The sequence below is a fragment of the Electrona antarctica genome, assembly GCF_951216825.1.
Source record: "Electrona antarctica genome assembly, chromosome: 18".
Taxonomy (NCBI): domain Eukaryota; kingdom Metazoa; phylum Chordata; class Actinopteri; order Myctophiformes; family Myctophidae; genus Electrona; species Electrona antarctica.
Window position 1 is genome coordinate 39072926 of NC_136799.1, and position 19920 is coordinate 39092845.

Consider the following 19920-nt stretch of genomic DNA (forward strand, 5'->3'; position numbering starts at 1 on the left):
GAATTTGAATACTAACAGTTTTTACCTGCTAGACATATGAGGTTTCCACCCGACAGAGTCGATATAAAGTAAGTGTATTTATGTTTTGAGATCATCTCCTTCTGGTTAAACACTGTCCCAGTTTACTGAGCCTCTTGTCCCTGGAGGTTTGAACAACATTTTTATGCCTCTCCTCCACAACATTTATATTTTTTACATGACTGAGGTGGCACTAAACACTGGCGGTGTTACGGTGAAATTGGTGACCTGCCAAAATATGTGACCGTCTTGTGGAATTCACATAACTTACATGGAGGTCTTTAAATAAGTGGCCTAAATACCGCAAGGGTGAACTCCGCTAATAAACTAAACGCAATGATTCACGTTCTGACACTGACGTTATGTGACGTTATGTGATGTCTTACTGCTATAGATTGAACTCTGCTAATAAACAAACCGCAATGATTCACGCTCGGACACTGGCGCCATGTGATGTCTACACACGATTGTCACATATTTCGGCAGGTCGACCAATTTCACCGTGACACCGCCATGCTGGACTGAGCGAGTGGCCGAGATGTGGGGTATTGGAATTCAAATTCATAAAGAAATTGCGGAGTGATAATGTGATTTTGGAGTTTAACCGTGCCACAAACGCCCAGGAGAGAACATTTGTGTAAAAAAAATCAATTCTAAATTGTTCAACATTTTTAAAAAATGTTCTAGGTTTTTAGCTAAAATTAAAGAATAGTAGATTACAAGCTCTCAGCAATCGGCTATTCTTGCAGTGGTTGGAGGATTGAGACATTTTACACCCTGGTGTCAGTAGGACACCTAGTGGTTGGCAAGTAGTACTGCACCAAAAGCAGGCAAGAGCAGTGCATCAGATGTTTGACAGACATGGATTCAAATCCCCTTAGCACATGAAACGGATTTCATATTTAAAGATAGTTAAATCTTAATTTAATTAAAGGAACTCTAAGTCTATAATTATTCTGATAATGCAGCTTGTAGATCGGATATCTGCTGTTTTCACTATTTCCGAAGAAGTTTCTTTCCATTTCCATACAAGGTTTCTATTTTTTTTTTCTTTCAGTCATTTGGTTTAGCCTTAATTTTAATAGTGACAGACAGTGGAGACAGCAAGGGATTGACATTCAGACCGGGAAGCATAGTGTAAACATAGTGTAAATAGCAGATCTACGCTCACAACCGGATTCTTTGAAGTGGTCTACTCTTCTTCTACCTCCCAGATGTTTTGACCTGTCCATGTTCTTATTCTTCTTCCTCTGTGGTTTTTAGACGGCAGAGGGTCTGGAGTTCAGGAGGACTCAGCACGTGGTGAGGAAGACCACCCTGTACGACATGGACGTCGACGCAACCAGGAAGTACGCTGCCATTGGCTGTCAGGACCGCAGCCTCAGGTCAGAACTGTGTGTGTGTGTGTGTGTGTGTGTGTGTGTGTGTGTGTGTGTGTGTGTGTGTGTGTGTGTGTGTGTGTGTGTGTGTGTGTGTGTGTGTGTGTGTGTGTGTGTGTGTGTGTGTGCGCGCGCGCGCGAACCATAGACTGTAACAGTGAATGTACACAGGGAATATATATTTAGATCTGTCAAAAGGATAGATTGTTTGGAATAATCTTTTTTTTTTTTTTACACCTTTTCAATATTTGTGAAGTAAAAAAGAAAATTGCCGACAAGCTCATAACTTGAGCATAACCTTTTAATACCGGTTACCACTGTTGTAGATCATTAATGAGAACTTCCGCTTTTATCTGACTTCCTCGTGTGCTTCATTTTCAAGACGGTTGGAAATGGTGGGAAAAAGTCAAATTGTGGCAACTGGCAGATGGAGTGTAGCTATTGTAGGAGGTTGTCAAGGAAATGAAAGTAAAAGCGCGGGTGAAAGTTGCATTCTTCACCACATACAAAGTACATCCACACAGCGACCGTACACTCAAAGATCCACATGCAGCCAAGCAGTGTTTGAATTCCGTTCAAGCCATGCTCAGATTTGAGGCTCTGTCTGCCCTACTGGGAGCTGATGTTAAACCTCTGGATATATTCTCTACCAAGACCTCCATTACTGCAGAGGACTTCCTCGGCATGCTGTTTATGAGAGAATTGGAACAGATGCCAAGTGAGTACAAAGCGGTTAAGAGAGAGTTTTTTGTGGATATGCGCACGTTTTTTGATCCAAAGTATGACTTTGATTTCACCAACTTGTCGCTTGGATCGACTCAGTGCTCAAGAGGCGGGGAGTCCTACTTCCGGCCCGCAGGCTGGTACCGAATGGCCCTGCGAGTGAGAAACAAGTACCCAGATGGCAACACCTGGCTGGGTCCAGATGGCTGGAGGCACCACTCTGCTCCTGGAGAATGGCCCGTCTCCTATCACGGCACTAGCATAGATGGAGCCAAAGGTATCATCCAGTCTCACTATAAGGCAGGAAACAGGGATCGGTATGGACGAGGTGTTTATTCTACACCGTCTCTCCACTTGGCCCAGGGGTACACCAAGATGTTCACATCCAAAATGAATGGCAAAACGTACCGGGTCATCATGCAGAACCGGATAAACCCCCGTGAGAGATTGATAATATGGGACAAATACTGGCTGGTTCCTGTTCCAGTACATCTCTCTTCTCAGCAGGAGAGAGAGACCGTAGAGAGTTCCATTCGACCCTACGGCATCCTGATCCAAGAGGCTCGGCCTACTCCCAGCATTATGCCACCCCCACTCGCACACCCCTCTCCAGTCCCACCCTCTGCTTTTTTGGTCACTCCTGGGAACAGGCGTAACCCCCAGACTATTACCCCCATTTTCCCACCCCCACCCCCCTCTGTACGAGCTACAGGGGTTCGTTTGGTCACTTCTGGAAACAATCGTACCCCCCGTCCTACTCCCAGCATTTTCCCACCCCCCTCTCCACGACCTTCAGGGGAAACTTTGGTCACTACCAGGTCCACATTTTCTCCCCAGCCTACTCCCGTTTTCTCTCCTGGATACCCCCCTTTGCGTCCACCACATCCAGTGGGTCAACACACGTTCCAGTCACAATGTCCACCACCCACCCACCAAAACGCCATCAGACTCTCAAGCCTGATGAAAGCACGAATCCAGCTATTTGAATTGATTTAAAAATACTAAATCAGTGAATTGGTTTGGGACTAAAAGTACTACATTTCTGATCTTGTGCCACGTCTTGAATCATTGAGACCTCTCAGGTTGTCAGGGTCTGCTTTCTGTGCCCAGAGTCACAACTACTAAAATAAACGTTCTGGGTTTATGCAGCACATATACAGTAGTATCTTTTTTTTTCTGCGCTGTAATTTTTCTCATATTTTTCTATTTTATTTCCAGTTTGATATTTGTTGTTTTCAAATGTCCTTTCATAATGTGTTTATTATGTCTTGAAGTGTTAATGCTTAACATTTTATGTAAAGCACTTTGAATTGCTTTGCAGTTGAAATTGGATGTACAAATAAACTTGCCTTTCCTGTATTTTACAAAATACATTACCAATACAAAATACTTTGCAATGATCCAGTGCTTCGGCCTGGGCCATGGCTCAGTGTGCCACGGGTTCGACTCCCGATCCAGACTGCCTTTACTGCATGTCTTCCTCCCATCTCTCTCCCCATTTCCTGTCAGCCTACTGTCTGTCCCTCCATAAAAAATATAAAATAAAGGCGAAAGCCACAAAAAAAAACATTTAAATGAACCAGTGCTTCTAAAAGGAGTCATTGAGGGGTTTCCAGGAGTTTTAGTTGAGCAGTACATTCTCCCTGTATTCTATATTTACTGTGAGACTATCTTTATACTCTGGTCTGTTATGGAAATGTAACAATTCTGGTGAGATAACTCTGTGATAACTACGATACGTGACTTGATTCATGGGACAAAGTGTAAGGTGGTGAAGGAGATTCATTATAATCAGCTGATGTCTCTAGGGTCTCATCAAGCACAGGGTTTGATCAGAGTCCAAGCAAAGATTACAGTACGAGTCAGAGGTTTTAATAAGTTAGAGTCAGACAACTCCACCCTCACAGCATGTGTTGTTGTCACAGGCTGCATCCTTCTCCTCACTGACTACACTAATTGTAAGTGCAGCTGTGCAGGAAACATGCAGCTGGGGCTGTCAAGGTATTGAAGGCTTTTAGATGCATGCTGTGACCATTGTGAAACTGTTTGTGGTTAAGACACAGTACAAAAGGGATGGGTGTGTGCATGTGGCGCGCGTGGGTGTGCGTGCGCTTGCCCAAATTGTGTTTAAGATACAGTACAAAAAAAGTTTGTGTGAGCCCGCTAAAATTCTTTTTCGGTTCCTGTTCTTTTTTTCCCCCTCATGAAGGTGTTTGAGAAACAGACTTTCGTAACTGCAATACAGATTGATTCACATTCGGAATAATCATTAAAGGACCGCTTTCACCACTTTTCAACCTATTTTTATATAATTTGTCCTCACTAATGTTCATGTTAAAATACCACAATTTTTTCCCTACTCGGTCTGTGTCTAATTGGAGGGCTGTAGGCAGTTTAGAAACCCATCCACCAGTGACCAGTGTCTACCAAGCAATCTTCGTGCCTACTCTCAACTATGGTCATTGAAGTGTGGGACAAGACCAAAAGAATTAGATCGCGAATACAAGCGGCCAAAATGAGAGTTTCTCTGACGAGTGGCGGGCATCTCCCTTAGAGATAGGGTGAGATGTTCAGTCACACAAGAGAGGGAGAGTGAATCCATTTCTGACATTTACAAATTTCTAAACGGCCGTTTAAACCGGAAATGGACATATTTAAACTGCTGGTGGGGTCATGTGGTTTAAAATAATCTATCGACACGTCGGCGGCCTCGATTTATCGATTTGCCAAATATGAGTCGTTTGACATAATATATATAGTTTATTTTCAGTTCAGTTAACGAAAATGTTTTAGTTTTCATTATTTCTTTATGTTCCGTTAACTATAATAACCTTGCCTCTGGAACAGCTTCAGGAATGTGTAGTGAGAGCACATGGTTATTGCATATTATGAAACCTGCTTTACTTTCTTTGTTTGTACAGTTATGCCTCGCACTGTCCTAAGACAGTAGGGACTGTTTCTTATGCTCTTTATCTGACCTAATCAATCAACAGACCCTCAGGTAGTATCAACAGAGCTGTAGCTGTTGGCACTGTCGGGTATAAAAACTGTGAATCCCTCTTGCTCTCTGAGCCAGCACATCCACACAGTGAACACTCGCACACTCGAAGAACCACACGCAGCCAAGCAGTGTTAGAATTCTGATAGCCATGGTTGATCAAGCTGTCAGATTTGAGGCTCTGTCTGCCCTACTGGGAGATGATGTTATACCTATATTCTCTACCAACACCTCCATTACTCCAGAGGACTTCCTCGGCATGTTGTTTACGAGGGAAATGCCATGTGAGTACAACGCGGTTAAGAGACATTATTTTGTGCACATGGAGACGTTTTTTGATGAACAGTATGACTGGGATTTCACCAACTTGTCGCTTGGATTCAGTGAGGCCTCACGAGGCGGGGAGTCTTACAACCGGCCCTCTGGCTGGTACCGAATTGCCCTGAGAGTGAGGAACAAGTACCCAGATGGCAACATCTGGCTGGGTGCAGACTGCTGGAGGGACGAGTCTGCTCCTGGAGAATGGCCCGTCTCCTATCACGGCACTGGCATAGATGGAGCCAAAGGTATCATCCAGTCTCACTATAAGACAGGAACCAGGGCTTTTTACGGACGAGGTGTTTATTCTACACCGTGTCTCAGCAAAGCCCAGGTGTACACTAAGGAGTTTACGTCCAAAAGCAACGGAAAAACATATCGCGTCGTCATGCAGAACCGGATAAACCCACTACAGAGAGTGATATGTGACAACAAGACAGAATGGCTGGTTCCTGTTGCAGCACATCTCTCTTCTCAGCAGGAGAGAGATTTCGTAGAGAGTTCCATTCGACCCTACGGCATCCTGATCCAAGAGGCCACGGGAGAACCTCCACGGGTACTTGTGGACACTCCTAGAAACAGGCATAACCCCCAGCCTACTCCCAGCATTATCCCACCCCCACGCCCCCCCTCCAGGATTAAAGATCTCAGTCGCTGATTTCAGTCTTTTGGAAGCATGTTGTGCAGCAACAATACAGATGGGAGCAAGGTTCTAATAGTTTAGTTTGACTTTTCTTTCTAATTCAGTTAGTTTTAATTCGTTTTAGAGCGGGTTTGTTATTTTTTATTAGTTTTTATTTTTACACTTTTACACTTAGTTATTTGTCAGGTGCAGTCTCTCTCTTTATTGGTGTCAATGGTCAGCTAGAGTCACTAGGCTCAAAACGTCACACGTAGGGTTGTCCCGATCGGATCGGGTGATCGGAAATCGGCTCCGATCACATGATTTTCAAAAGATCGGAATCGTAGAGAAAAGATCAGATTTTTAATTGTCTAATGTAAATCTCAAAAAAAGATGTATAAGCAATGAGATTTGGAAAAAACTGTTGTGTTTATGCTAGTTGTTTTCCTTCTGGTCCCAGTCAGAGATCATCAAACAAAGACTAGTCACACTCAGGTGTGAAAGACACCTAATATGAACACAAAGGAAATGCAACTGTAGTACTCTCTCTGAATGAGAGAGATACTCTTTTAGAGTTTTAACTTGACTTCAGTTCAGTTCTATAAGCTGTAGAACTGTATTCACTCTAATTCATGGGTTTTCAACAGGTGGTCCGTGAACCACTGGTGGTCCGTGGAGGTATTGCATGTGGTCCCTGACCATGCATTTAGTAATGTAGGATTTGTCGATTTGTTTTAAATGTTCTTTCCACTAGTTGAGAAACCGTGAACTGAATGACCTGGTGACCTATGATGAGTCCATCCATGTAATTTACTGACAAGTTGGAGTTCAAGAAATTCAACAGGAAAAGGGAGTTAGAATCTCAAGAAGGGGGAAGTGCACCGGATTGTCTGGTTGAGTCATTATTATTAGGACATTTTACCAGTAGTAGTCAACGGTTGAGAAACAGTGGGATGTATCCACATGGAATGCATAGCAAGTGTTAACTTACAAAAGCACTAATCTTAGCCCATATCCCCACCCAACACAATAGTGGTCCCCAGGTTGATTCTAAGTCAGGGTGGTGGTCCCTCGTTCACAATCAGTTGAAAACCCCTGCTCTGTTTAACCAATAAATCATTATTTTGCTATGATTTCATGCTTTCAAGAAAAAAAACACACAATGACAGTCATTCTAATAAAAGTATAGTCACAACCAGTCGAGATACACAAAGCTACTGCAGGTGCTCTTGGCAGCCAGCAAAAAGTCAATAACAAGAAGATGGCTAACCCCAATCACACCCACAATGGACGATTGGCACGGAATAGTCCTGGATATTTTCAAAATGGAAAAATGAACATACATGCTAAGAACTAGACTAGACAATTTCTACCAAATTTGGAACAACTGGATAGTACACATTGCCCCTCTGAGAGCTGACTTTGTGTGATCTCACTGGCCCTAATAGCCTGCTTTATGATCGTTGTAGAAAATGTTTAAGACACCCTTCCTCCTCTTATGGTCGAAATCCAAAGCTGTTTTGTTTTTGTCCCCCTCAGCAATATTGTAAATACTTTCGTTTCTTGATTGTTGTTTTTTTTGTCTTTTTATTTTGTCTGTCTTACTCTTTTTGTCTGCCCACTCTTTCTTCTTTTTCTCCTTCTGAAATGTACACTCTGAAGCAATATTGCCCTTTGCCCCTGTTAAGTGTTGACCTGATGCCATATGTAGTCCTGAAGAAAGCAAGGACACAGAGACACAGAGAGATGGAGTCACTTGGAGGGGGGAGGGAGGGAAGAGGGGTGGAGAAAAAAAAATCCTGGGAACTGCACTTGTGTCCTATGTATGCATAGAAATGTTGTTTTTGTACTGCTTTTTCCAAAAAAAAAAAAAAAAAAAAAAAGTATAGTCACAAAGGCAACACAACAGATAGAGTGACATACATAAGGATATTTGCTATTGTGATATGGCATAAGTGTAGAAGTGATCGGATCGGGAAAAGATCGGTATCGGTATGTCTCAAAATCAAATGATCTGAATCGGATCGGGAGCAAAACAAATCGGGACATCCCATGTCACACGTCATGGTAATAAACCTGTTATTGTTAGGAACATAGTGTAGAGTTGTTATGACCCCCAGTCTAGGGTTAGGGGAAGTAACTTAAAATGCAAAAGGACAATTGGAATAAAACTGAATATATATTTATTTACAGTCCAAATTTGGAATAATTACAAAAATATACAATACACACAAACAAACCTAATTTAGCAAAACCCAAACTACAAACCTAAGATTAACACAAATCAAATAACACAAATAATTACTAATCAAAAACTAGAGTTGGTCATGGGCACAGAGCAGTCATTCTCAAGGCTTCCAGAGGCAGGTTACAAAACAAGTCTCTTCAAGTTTTTCAAAGACAAAAATATTGGTTTGTGGTGAAAGGACAGAGGAAGCAATTATCTGCTGACGAAGCTGACCTCTGAATAGTCCGGGTCCTGAGTGAGCTCTATAGTGGGTTGGGTGTGGCCACCATCCAATCCACTGCTTAGTTGTCCTTACTCCTCAGGGCCAACCAATCTGTGAAGATGGCCAATTCCCCACAGCAGCTGGCATTCTCCAGTGATCAGTCTCATGAATTTGTCCCAGGCAGGTGTCTGTCCATCAACAGGCCTCAGTCTCCACCTCTCACAACTCTCCACCTCAGAACACGGGACACAAGAGATTATACCAAATACAGTTGGGTGCCACCGATATTGTCCCTTATCATTTGACCCATTTAGGCCTGACCTCAAAATTAAAAAAAAAAGCCTTCTAAATCCTCCAGTTTTCTGAAATAAATATTTTCACGATTTTTCAAAAATAGCAGACCTGCTATTTTTCAATAGCTAAATTATAACATAATGTTTAAAACACAAAGGGGTTCCCGCCCAAAATGGGTTAACTGTCCTTTTGCGCAGATCACGCAAACCTCAGCAAAAAGAAAAGGACAATATCGATGGCCTCCAACTGTACAAACAGAAATATAACTACAAAAATACTAGTATGGCTGGCCATAACAGAGTGCCTACTCTTTTCTTTTTCCATGGTCACAATGATACTGACCTGATACTGACTAACCATTATACTGACATGATACGGATACTGATTATTACGATGTAACACGTTTCTCAACACATTTGAGCCGTTATTACATTATGGACTGTTATTGCATTATGAGAGGCTACATAAGGTTCTTGATGTAATTCATACATTATGCAAACATCCGTTACACTCATGATTTTACATTATGAGCTGATTATTATGTTATGAGCCTTTATTACATTACATTTATTACAACAAATGTGTTTTGCAAAAATCAAACTCATGGTGGCGCTAACAGGCAGATGTGAAAAATGCAGGGCAAAGGCTTTTCCTTGGCCTCTAGGGAGTGTGCATACATATGTACACAGATCTGTGCAATTATAGTTAAAAACAGGAATTGGCCTGTTAGTACAAACAGATGGACGTGTACACACACACACACACACACACACACACACACACACACACACACACACACACACACACAGACGGAGTGCAAAACATACTCTGCCCATGCCTTTGGCTGGTGGAGACGATACCGTTCCCAAATGAACTATGCTCTCTGCTGAAACTGACTCTGGATAAGCAGAGATGGATGTATGGATGGAGATATGGACTAGTATGTATGTCATGATCATGGCCTCTGCCAATGCCCAGTGGGTCCTGCCCATGTCCATTGTGTCCCTGTCCTTGCCCCATCCACATTGGTTCTACCTGGACCTTCAGTTATTTATTGGGCTGTATGAGAGGTTTAGTCCTGTTAGTTAGTTAAGGGCATGAGATTTGTTCCTCTGCTTTCTGTATTTGCCTCCTTAGTTTTCAGTATTTCTCTTTGAAGGAGTACTTCTGTTGTATTTTATTCCTTCTGTGAGGTATCCAGTAAAGTATCCGTTTTACCTCAAGTTCTTTATTCATGTGTTTTCCTCCATGTGGGTCCTACCTGTTCCTGAGGGTGTCCTGGCAATGTCAATTTCTGAAGGTTTCCCTTATCTGATGCAGTAGGAGTTATAGAAAATTATTCAACAAAGACTATGAATTGAGTAAAAGTATGTGAGTTGATACTTAAGATCTCGCTCAACACTCACAGATACAATGTCCTCAAGTGAAGTGCCACTAGGCTTGAAATGTCACACGTCATGGTAATAAACCTTTTATTGTTTGGAGCATAGTCCAAGAGTGCTGACTCTTATTTTCCATGATCATAATGATACAGACCTGATACTTACTATGACAAACCATAATACTGACGATACACATCGTACAACTCAACAAATATGAGCCGTTATTGCATTATGAGAAGCTACGTAAGGTTCTTAATGTAACTCATATTACATTATGCAAAGTTCCGTTAGGAGCTGATTATTATGTTATGAGCTTTTCTTACATTTAGATTATTACATTTTGAACCGTTATTGTCTCCACCAGGCCGAAGGCATGGGGAGAGAGTATGTTTTGCACTCCGTCCGTCCGTCCGTGTGTCCGTCCGTCCGTCCGTCCGTGTGTCCGTCCGTCCGTCTGTGAACAGCTAATCTCTGGCACCGTTGGCTTGATCGCAGCCATACTCTGCACACACACTCCCTGAATGCCAGAGCTGAACCTCTGCCCCAAAGTTTTCACATTGGCCTGTTATAGCGCCACCAGGAGGCCGCTTTGTGCAAAACAAATGTTTTGACAGTACACCTACAGATTTTGTCCAAACATTACGCAAATTGGTACACAGTCTCTCTAGAGCCATTCAACGAAACGGGTCTTTCAGATTTTTCAGACTCCATCCTGATTGGCTAAGATTGGCTTCCAAAGTTTGCAGGAGTGCTCCGTTTCAAACAAAATGCTGCAAATCATGAACACATGGTGTGAATTTTGCACGCACATTTTCACTAGGTCGAGGAAGAAATATTTTCAACTCAGCCTCATGGTGGCGCTATAACTGGCCGATTTGTGTTTTTACCTATAACTGCACCGATCTGTGTAAAACCATGTATGCACACTCCCTAGAGGCCAAGGAAAAACCTTTGCCTGGAATTTTTCACATCTGCTCTTTATAGCGCCACCAGGAGGCCGACATAATGTAAAACACATTTTCTAATATTACTCCTTCAGATTTTATCAGCGTTCCGATTGTGGTGAAACTGTGCATGCCAATTCCCACTACTAGGCTGAGGAAGAAATGCCACTTGACAGTTTTCAAATCAGCCTCATGGTGGCGCTACAACAGGCCAAGTCGCGTCACACACACTCACACACACACACACACACACACACACACACACACACACACACACACACACACACACACACACACAAAAACAAATAAACATGTTTATATTACTCCTAAACATTTTGCCAAACATCACACACAATCCTATCCTGTGCCCAGAAGGGCACTTTTTCTAGTTGATTATTGATTTCCCTCCTATCTATATGATTTAGTTTACGATTTTGTAACCCATTTTTCACTCCTGTGTCAATTATCTAATGTGATCCTGGGCTCTACACACCCTCCGCCAACCTAGTCCCCATATATGGGGGACATGGGGAGAGCAAAGGACTTGAACACATGCTTCCTTCCTGCTTGAGTGTCCAAGTTGCTCCTTTACACCTGACACCGTTATTCCAACCAGTTCCTTTCCCCTCCATCAGGCGCCCCGGCTGGCCAGGGGGAGGCAGTTTAGAGACCAGGATTACTGCATGTTTTTTGTGAGGGTACCTACCCTAGGGGACACGGGGAGAACATGCAAACTCCACACAGAAAGGCCCTTTCGCCAACCCCGCCTCGGGTATGGGCACTGATGACGGGGAGGAGGAAACATGCTGCCAACACTAGTTTTTCAATTGTTGATATCAAAATGTGTACTACTACTACGTAATGTACACACAGAGCTTCACAGTCAGTCAGCCCATTTCCCAGAAATGAATCCCTGACAAACAAAACCAATTGACAGTAGTTGAATGAGTTTATGTGCCGAGCTACGTACACTTTGATCTGTTGATTCGGCAACTAGACAGTAGATAACATGGTTTTATATGTTAATGATCTCAAACAGGTCAATCTACAGTATGGAGCAATTATTAAGATATACGGGTTGATTAATTGTGTCACACGCAATTATGATACAGCAACTCGAACTCGAACAGTGTGACCACAGTGTGACCACTATAAATATTTATGAGTTTGTTTTGTGTCAAGCTAGTATTGCACACTGCTGATTCTGCAATAACACAGTAGATACAATTATTTTATAATGGTCTCATACAGGTCAATGTATCACTATGGACATGTACTGGCCTTAAACACAGAACTCCACATACTATTTGGGTCAGGAAGGCTAAGGGCCTTGTTTCCGTCTATGCCTTACTCCTTATCCCTAAACTTCTTGGCCTTTTTTACTATTTAAAAAAACATTTTGAATAGTTTCAAATAGCCGATCTACAAGCTCACAACGTTTAGATGATGATCGGCTACTTGTTGATTATGATTTTTTTCCACCGGACCCTCCATAGTCAGAGTAGTCACTGCTTGCCTGTGTAGGTATAGTAGTGACTCACTTGAGTGAGAGGCTGTTTAGCTCTGTGGGTTTTTATACTGTTCTGTTCTGATATGTATGACTATTATGCACAAGTTGTGCATCACAACACAGGGGTTACCGGAGATAGCGGTCAAACAATAGAACAAACGCAGTTGATGGCCCAATACACATGTCTGGGGCCATCACTGCAAGCTATTTAATTCTAAATCCACGTTCTGTGTATTGGTAGAGATGGCTGGCTGCCTGTCAGTCTGACACCCGCTTAAGGTGCTGCCACACTATCGAAAGAGCCGCGCACGTTCTCGGCTGCGCGCAGCTTAAATTCTGAGTTTTTAGACAGCTGGTGGATGGAAAAGAAGCTCCACCTCCGCAGACTTTTTGCGCGACGGCCAGATTCCCGGAAACGCTCTCCTCCGCGCAAAAAGTCTGCGGAGGTGGAGCTTCTTTTCCATCCACCAGCTGTCTAAAAACTCGGAATTTAAGCTGCGCAGAGCTTAAGAAGTGTGTGGCTGTCGACCGTTTTGCGCTTAGGTGTGGAAAGGGCTTTACTCCGGGATCTACTTGAATGGCTCGTGCGAGCGCGAACCCCTGGTTGGTTACCCCTGCTATAGAGCGTCGCAGTCCCGCCCCCTACCATGGACCAGGAAATGAATCCCAATGCATTTTTCCCATAGACATTTCAGAAAGTATTTATTTAAAGACGGTTACGCCACGGACAAAGCCAACTCGAGTCGTGACAACTCATGACAACACAAACAATATTTTGGACCCAACAAATAATTACAAAGAAGAAAAACAACAAAAAGTGTTGTAACCTGCCGTTTTTTTCTTCTTTCTAATTATTTTTTCGGCCCCAAAAATTGTTTGTTGTCATGATTTGTCACGACTCGAGTTGGCTTTGTCCGCGGCGTAAATGTCTTTAAATAAATACTTTCTGAAATGTCTATGAGGAAAATGAACGGAGAATCATTTCCTGGTCCATGGTAAGGGGCGGGACTGCGACGCTCTATAAAGCGTCGCAGTCCCGCCCCCTTTCATGACGACGCCAGGCCCAAGGCCAGGCCCAGGAAATGAATCACAATGCATTTTTCCCATAGACATTTTAAAAAGTATTTATTGTCTCCACCAGGCCGAAGGCATGGGGGGAGAGTATGTTTTGCACTCCGTCCGTGTGTGTGTCCTTCCGTCCGTCCGTCCGTCCTTCCGTCCGTCCGTTATCAGCTAATCTCCAGTACCGTTGGCCCAATCCATGCCAAACTGCACACACACTCCATGGATGCCAACGATGAACCTCTGCCCCAAATATTCCTCAACGGCCTGTTATAGCGCCACCATGAGGCAGATTTAGGCAAAACACATTTCTGTAGATTACCCGTACACATTTTATCCATACATCACACAATTCGGTATACACTATCTACATAATCATGTGATCAACACGGATTTGCACCATTTCCCATCTTCCATCCTGATTGGCTAATATTGGCTTCCAAAGCTCACATGAATGGTCCGTTTCGAACAAAATGCCACAAATCACAAAAACAGTGTGCAATTTCCGTGAAATTATACACGCACATTTCCACTAGGCCGAGGACGACATGCCACTCATTATTTTCCAAATCAGTCTCATGGTGGAGCTATAACAGGCCAATTCCTGTTTTTAGCTATAACTGCATCAATCTGTATACAACTTATGTATGCGCACTCCCTAGAGGCCATGGAAAAACATTTTCCCTGCATCCCTCCACATCTGCCGGTTATAGCGCCACCATGAGGCCGATTTCTGCTAAACACTTTGCTTATGTTAGTCGCACAGATTTCATCCAAATCTCACGCAAATCGGTACACACGATCTCTGTAGTCATGTGATCAAGACGAGTCTCTAGTTGGATTTCTCAGATTCTACACTGTAGTTTTCAGGAGTCGCCTGTTTCGTTCAAAATGCTGCACATGTCCTGCTCATCCAGAATTCTATCCTCAGAGATGCTAGTGAGTGATCTGGCTCTGCATTTCCTCAACAAAATGAAGAAAATTGTTGCAAAAAACAAACATGTTTATATTACTCCTAAACATTTTGCCAAACATCACACACAGTCCTATCCTCCTGGTGGAGACCTGTGCCCAGAAGGGCACTTTTTCTAGTTACATTATGAGTTGCTACGTTTACGTTATTTATTGGGCTTTAGTCCCGGTTTTGTACCTCTGCTTTCTGTATTTGCCTCCTTAAGGCTCTTACATAGTCTGGATTTTCGGTGGTGAGGTGACCACCGAACTACAACATGACGTCACGAGCTGCGGTGAAGAGCAAACCACCGCCCCAGCCCTTCTCTCTGTTTTTACTCACCACCGCTCAACGTTATTTCAGCTCCGGTGGTCAGCTCACCACCACTCGGTGGTCACCTCACCACCGAAAATCCAGACTATGAATGAGCCTTAAGTTTCCCGTATTTTTGTCCTTATTTTTTTAAGATTTATTTTAGGGCTTTTATGCCTTTATTGATAGGACAGTAGACTCACAGGAAATGGGGGTGTTCAGTGACACGCAGCAAAGGTCGTCGGGATTCGATCCTGCGACACACTGTGGGCTGGCATTGCAGCCCACCAGGCCGGCGGCCCGGGTGTGTAGGAGTACTTCTGTTTTGTGTTTTTGTTTTTCAGTAAAGTGTGTGTTTTACCTCAAGTTCTTTATTCATGTGTTTTCCTCCATGTGGGTCCTACCTGTTCCTGAGGGTGTCCTGGCAATGTCAATTTCTGAAGGTGTCCCGTATCTGATGCCCCACCTTTAACTATTTACAGTAGGAGTTGTTGTGATATTAGCCCATGCACAGTACATCTTAGTCTATGTACTTGAACTTGAGATACAGTGTACTTGATATGTATTGTGTACTGCCGGTACTGTAGCATTCTTTATAGATAGGCTACGAGAGACATCTAGGCGACAGCAAGGTCAGCCTTGCTGCAGTAGGCACGTTCTTCTGTCTCATATCTTATTGTTACGTCATTATGATCCAGCACTATATATGTTTCATGTTTGTGTAATAAACTTTGTGAACCTTAGCGTGATACTGTCTCGTGTCTCGTTAATTTGTTCTCCCGGGTACCCGCCGGCCGCCGCCGCAGTCGCCGTACCAAAGTAATACTTCAACAGGATTGTCACACACCACCCAGCCTGCACACACTACCTGTCTGTCAACCCAGACGAGGGTCCCGTACTTAGTTTACAACAGGAGTGATAGTAAATTATTAAACAGACTACGAATTGAAAGTAAAAGTATGAGAGTTGATACTTAAGATCTTGCTCAACACAGTCACAGTTACAGTACAGCCACACAGTGACTGCACTTGAAGATCCACACACAGTAAAGGAGTGTTTGAATTCTGTTTCGTTTGCCATGATCGATAATGAGCTCCGACGTGAGGCTCTGTCTGCCTATCTGGATGTTAAAATTGTCTCTACGAAGCCCTCAATTATTCTTTGGGTTTTTGTCAACGCTGCCATCCTTGGTAACAATGTGTTAACTGCGTCCAGAACATCAGAACATCCTTTGGATGCAGTTAAGAGAGAGTTTTTTGTGGACATGGACACGTTTTTTGATCCACAGTATGACTTTGATTTCACCAAGTTGTCGATTGGATCGACTGATTCGACTCAGTGCTCAAGAGGCGAGGAATCCTACACCCCGCCCAGGGGCTGGTACCGAATGGCCCTGAAAGTGATGAACAAGTACCCAGATGGCAACACCTGGCTGGGTACAGGTGGCAGGACGGGGTGCCAGTCTGCTCCTGGAGAATGGCCCGTCTCCTATCACGGCACTAGCATAGATGGAGCCATAGGTATCATCCAGTCTTACTATAAGGCAGGAGACAGGAATGTTTTCGGACGAGGTGTTTATTCTACACCGTCTCTCCGTACCGCCCTGGTGTACACCGTGAATTTCACATCCAAGAACGGAAAAACATACAGAGTCATCATGCAGAACCGGATAAACAAACGAAAGCGAAGGATATATGATGCTGACTACTTTCTGGTTCGTGTAGCAGAGGATCTCTCTCCACAGCAGGAGAGAGAGATTGCGGAAGGTGCCATTCGACCCTACGGAATCCTGATTCAAGAGATCGAAGGTTGGCTTGTAGACTTGTGACATTTCTGTTTAATATATATCATTCTGTTAAACCTACACAGTTGTTTCTACAGATACAACCCACCAATACTAGACATAGCTATGCCACCAGACAGGCTATTGGTCGTCACTTCACTCCACCTTTGATACCTAGAACAAATGCACTTAAGAGAACAGCAATGTATAGAGCAGGAGCCCATTGGAATGAGCTCCCGCCACATATTATTAATATAGAGAATAAATCAAGCTTTAAAAAGAAATTGAAGGCAGCAGTTATTAGGAAAGAAATAATGTTTAGTTAGATTGGTGAGTGTTTGATTTCAATTAATAGGATATACAATGTTTGTAAAATTGTTGTATAAATTTGTTGTAATGTAATATATTTTCTAGAATGTATGAAGACAGAAAGCTTCAATTATTTTTCTTTTGTTTTGTTTTTAACTATGTAATACATTAAAAAAATACATTGTATTACGTTTTAAATTGATTGTATGAGTGTTTGGACCCCAGGAAGAGTAGTCTTCACTGTAGTGAGGACTAATGGGGATCTGTAATAAACAAACAAACAAACAATTGAGAATCTACAGCTTAATCAAATTGAATGCCCTAGCCTAATCAATGCATAGGTGCTTTAGAAAAGTCTGTTCACATGATTATTCTGCTAAAGAATGTTTTATCTGATATGGTGAGTGACAGCAAGTTGGGGAATACAACAGCATTTACTGTTTGTTTAAACTGCAGATGTTCTGGTGTTCTAAGTAATAGGTTTGTTCTATGATGTAATAATGTTGGCTGATTAATAGCAGTACTGTATGATTAATAACTGCTGATTGCTGTGGATCTAAACTAACCAGGTTAACTGCCATTACTTTTTATGTATAAATTATGTATGCATTTTTATAGATCGTTAATAATGATTTGTACTGCTCTTTAAATCTTTTGTCATATTCTCACCTGGAGTTGAGCAGTACATTTTCCATTTACATTTAATGATGATTTAATAATTAATAGTTGTTGCCTTTAATAAGCCTTTTTGGAAGTTAAATAATGATTTAGAATATAACATAATATACATATGTGATTTGTTTTTGCCATTTTGTTCAAAATGAATGCATCAATTATAAAACGATTATTTTGTTTAGAAATAAGCCAGATGCCTTCCACATAAAATCTCATAGAGTGCCTGATGTTCCTTTATTCTCTCTCACTCTCTCTCATTTTGTTCAAAATAAATGCATTTAAAAAGAACAATAGTAGTATAATTTTTTAAAATATTGTAGTTTTAACAAAGTGTATTTTTCTTTTAATTAATACATAGTACATTTCATGTCACACAATTTTTAGACTAACGATCAAATCCTAGATGAGCAACATTAATTGGGGTGGAACGATTCTATAAGAACAAAAGGAAATGGCGAGGGGGATTCTGTTCTTCTATTAAATCAACTACCGGTATAATTTGTAATATCAAGAACACTATGGAGGTTTACTGACTATACATTAACTTCACGTAATGTAACTAAACGGAAGGAAATGCATAAAAATATCACTTCTCCTTGGACCTGTCTAATCTCTCACTGTACTTTATTTTTCTCTGACTCTGTCTTCCCCCTGTCATCTCCTGGCCAAACCACAACACACACACACACACACACACCATTACAAGACATGCATTATGACTAGGCTTCATTATCAGCAAAAAGCACACCGATAGTAGGATCCTAAATAAAATAGTGTAAATCATTAGACAGAAATTTGACCCTTGATGCATCTTTTTTCCTGTTCCTGAGGGTGTTGTGACATGCACATATCTGAAGTTGTCCCTTATCTGATGCCCTACAGTGTACCTTTAACCATTTTACAGTAAAAGTGTGAGAGTTGATACTTTTGATCTCGCTCAACACTCATACAGTAGATCAATACGTATATGTGAGTCAGGCAAGGGGAAAAAACCTTGATGGGAAAATAAAAGGAAATACCTCAGGAAGGATCGCACACCAGGGTGGACAATATTAAACTTTAGGTAGTATGTGACTGGCTTGACTGAATACGGAGAACCATTACAGATTGTGATGACTGTTAAACTGGCAGGACAGCAAATAATTGTTGCGACCAAAGGTCGCAGTTAACTATGAAACCTTGTGTTTTAAGTCACATCACGTCACTCACAAGCCCCCATATATTGTGCCCAGGTCTCGTGACATCACTATGACATCATCAGGGGTGATAGTAAATCAGGGATCATATCATAGTAAATCCGACCTGCTGTCAGCGAAAACTGGAGTTCTCAACAGGCCCAAAAATGTAGGCCCGGCCCTACCTGGGCCTTCATCAAACCCTGTACACTCAATACACTGCCACCGCTTATTTCTCCATATATGGAGCTGTCCTGTTCTGACATTCCATATGTTGATCTGACCTCATCAAACCAGTGCACGCGACCTTGGTCTTTATACCCTGAATAGTGTACCAATTACAGGACAGCTACTTTTTCTGCAGTTATGGAAAATGTTTCTCATTTTTCCTCATCTTATTTCATGCTTCTCCATGAATCATAGTAGGATATGCCATAGTATATTTCTTTTAATTGGAAAATCTTGCATAGTATAACTAGAATTGATGATGTTGTGTGCTGTGTCCTGCAGGGTCTTCAATGTCAGCACTGGTAAACAGAAGAAGTTGTATAAAGGATCTCTGGGAGAAGATGGTACTCTCATAAAGGTCAGTCTGAACACTGGAACAATAGTCTACTCTACAGTATACCAGTGGTTCCTCCATAATGGAACCCAACGGACCATTTTGGGTCCATTTGCTTCCATTTGTACACTCTCAGAGTTACAGACCCCGTAAGGGTCCATTTGGAACCCCCCTTCAAGGAACCCTGTAGGTCCCTAAACCCCACTTTGAGAAGCACATATTACATATGAATACATGTTGAATGGATGCGTTTGGTTTTATTCGGTCCATGAACTGTGCGTTTGCTTCCAGGTGCAGATGGACCCCTCTGGACTCTACGTGGCCACCAGCTGTTCAGACAAAAACATCAGCATCTTTGACTTCTATACAGGAGAATGTGTGGCTACCATGTATGGACACTCAGGTAAAGACCACCATGTCTGTCTGTCTGTCTGTCTGTCTGTCTGTCTGTC

General features: G+C 42.4%; 1 protein-coding gene across 1 annotated transcript in view; it reads left to right on the plus strand.

Moving 5' to 3' along the window:
• The window catches only part of mapkbp1 (mitogen-activated protein kinase binding protein 1), an 89781-nt gene that overhangs the window by 56220 nt on the left and 13641 nt on the right, over positions 1 to 19920 (plus strand). Inside the window, exons 15-17 of the mRNA XM_079528273.1 lie at positions 1282 to 1403; positions 19417 to 19492; positions 19760 to 19871. Of these exons, the coding sequence (XP_079384399.1) occupies positions 1282 to 1403; positions 19417 to 19492; positions 19760 to 19871 (310 nt within the window). The remainder of the gene's footprint in view (positions 1 to 1281; positions 1404 to 19416; positions 19493 to 19759; positions 19872 to 19920) is intronic.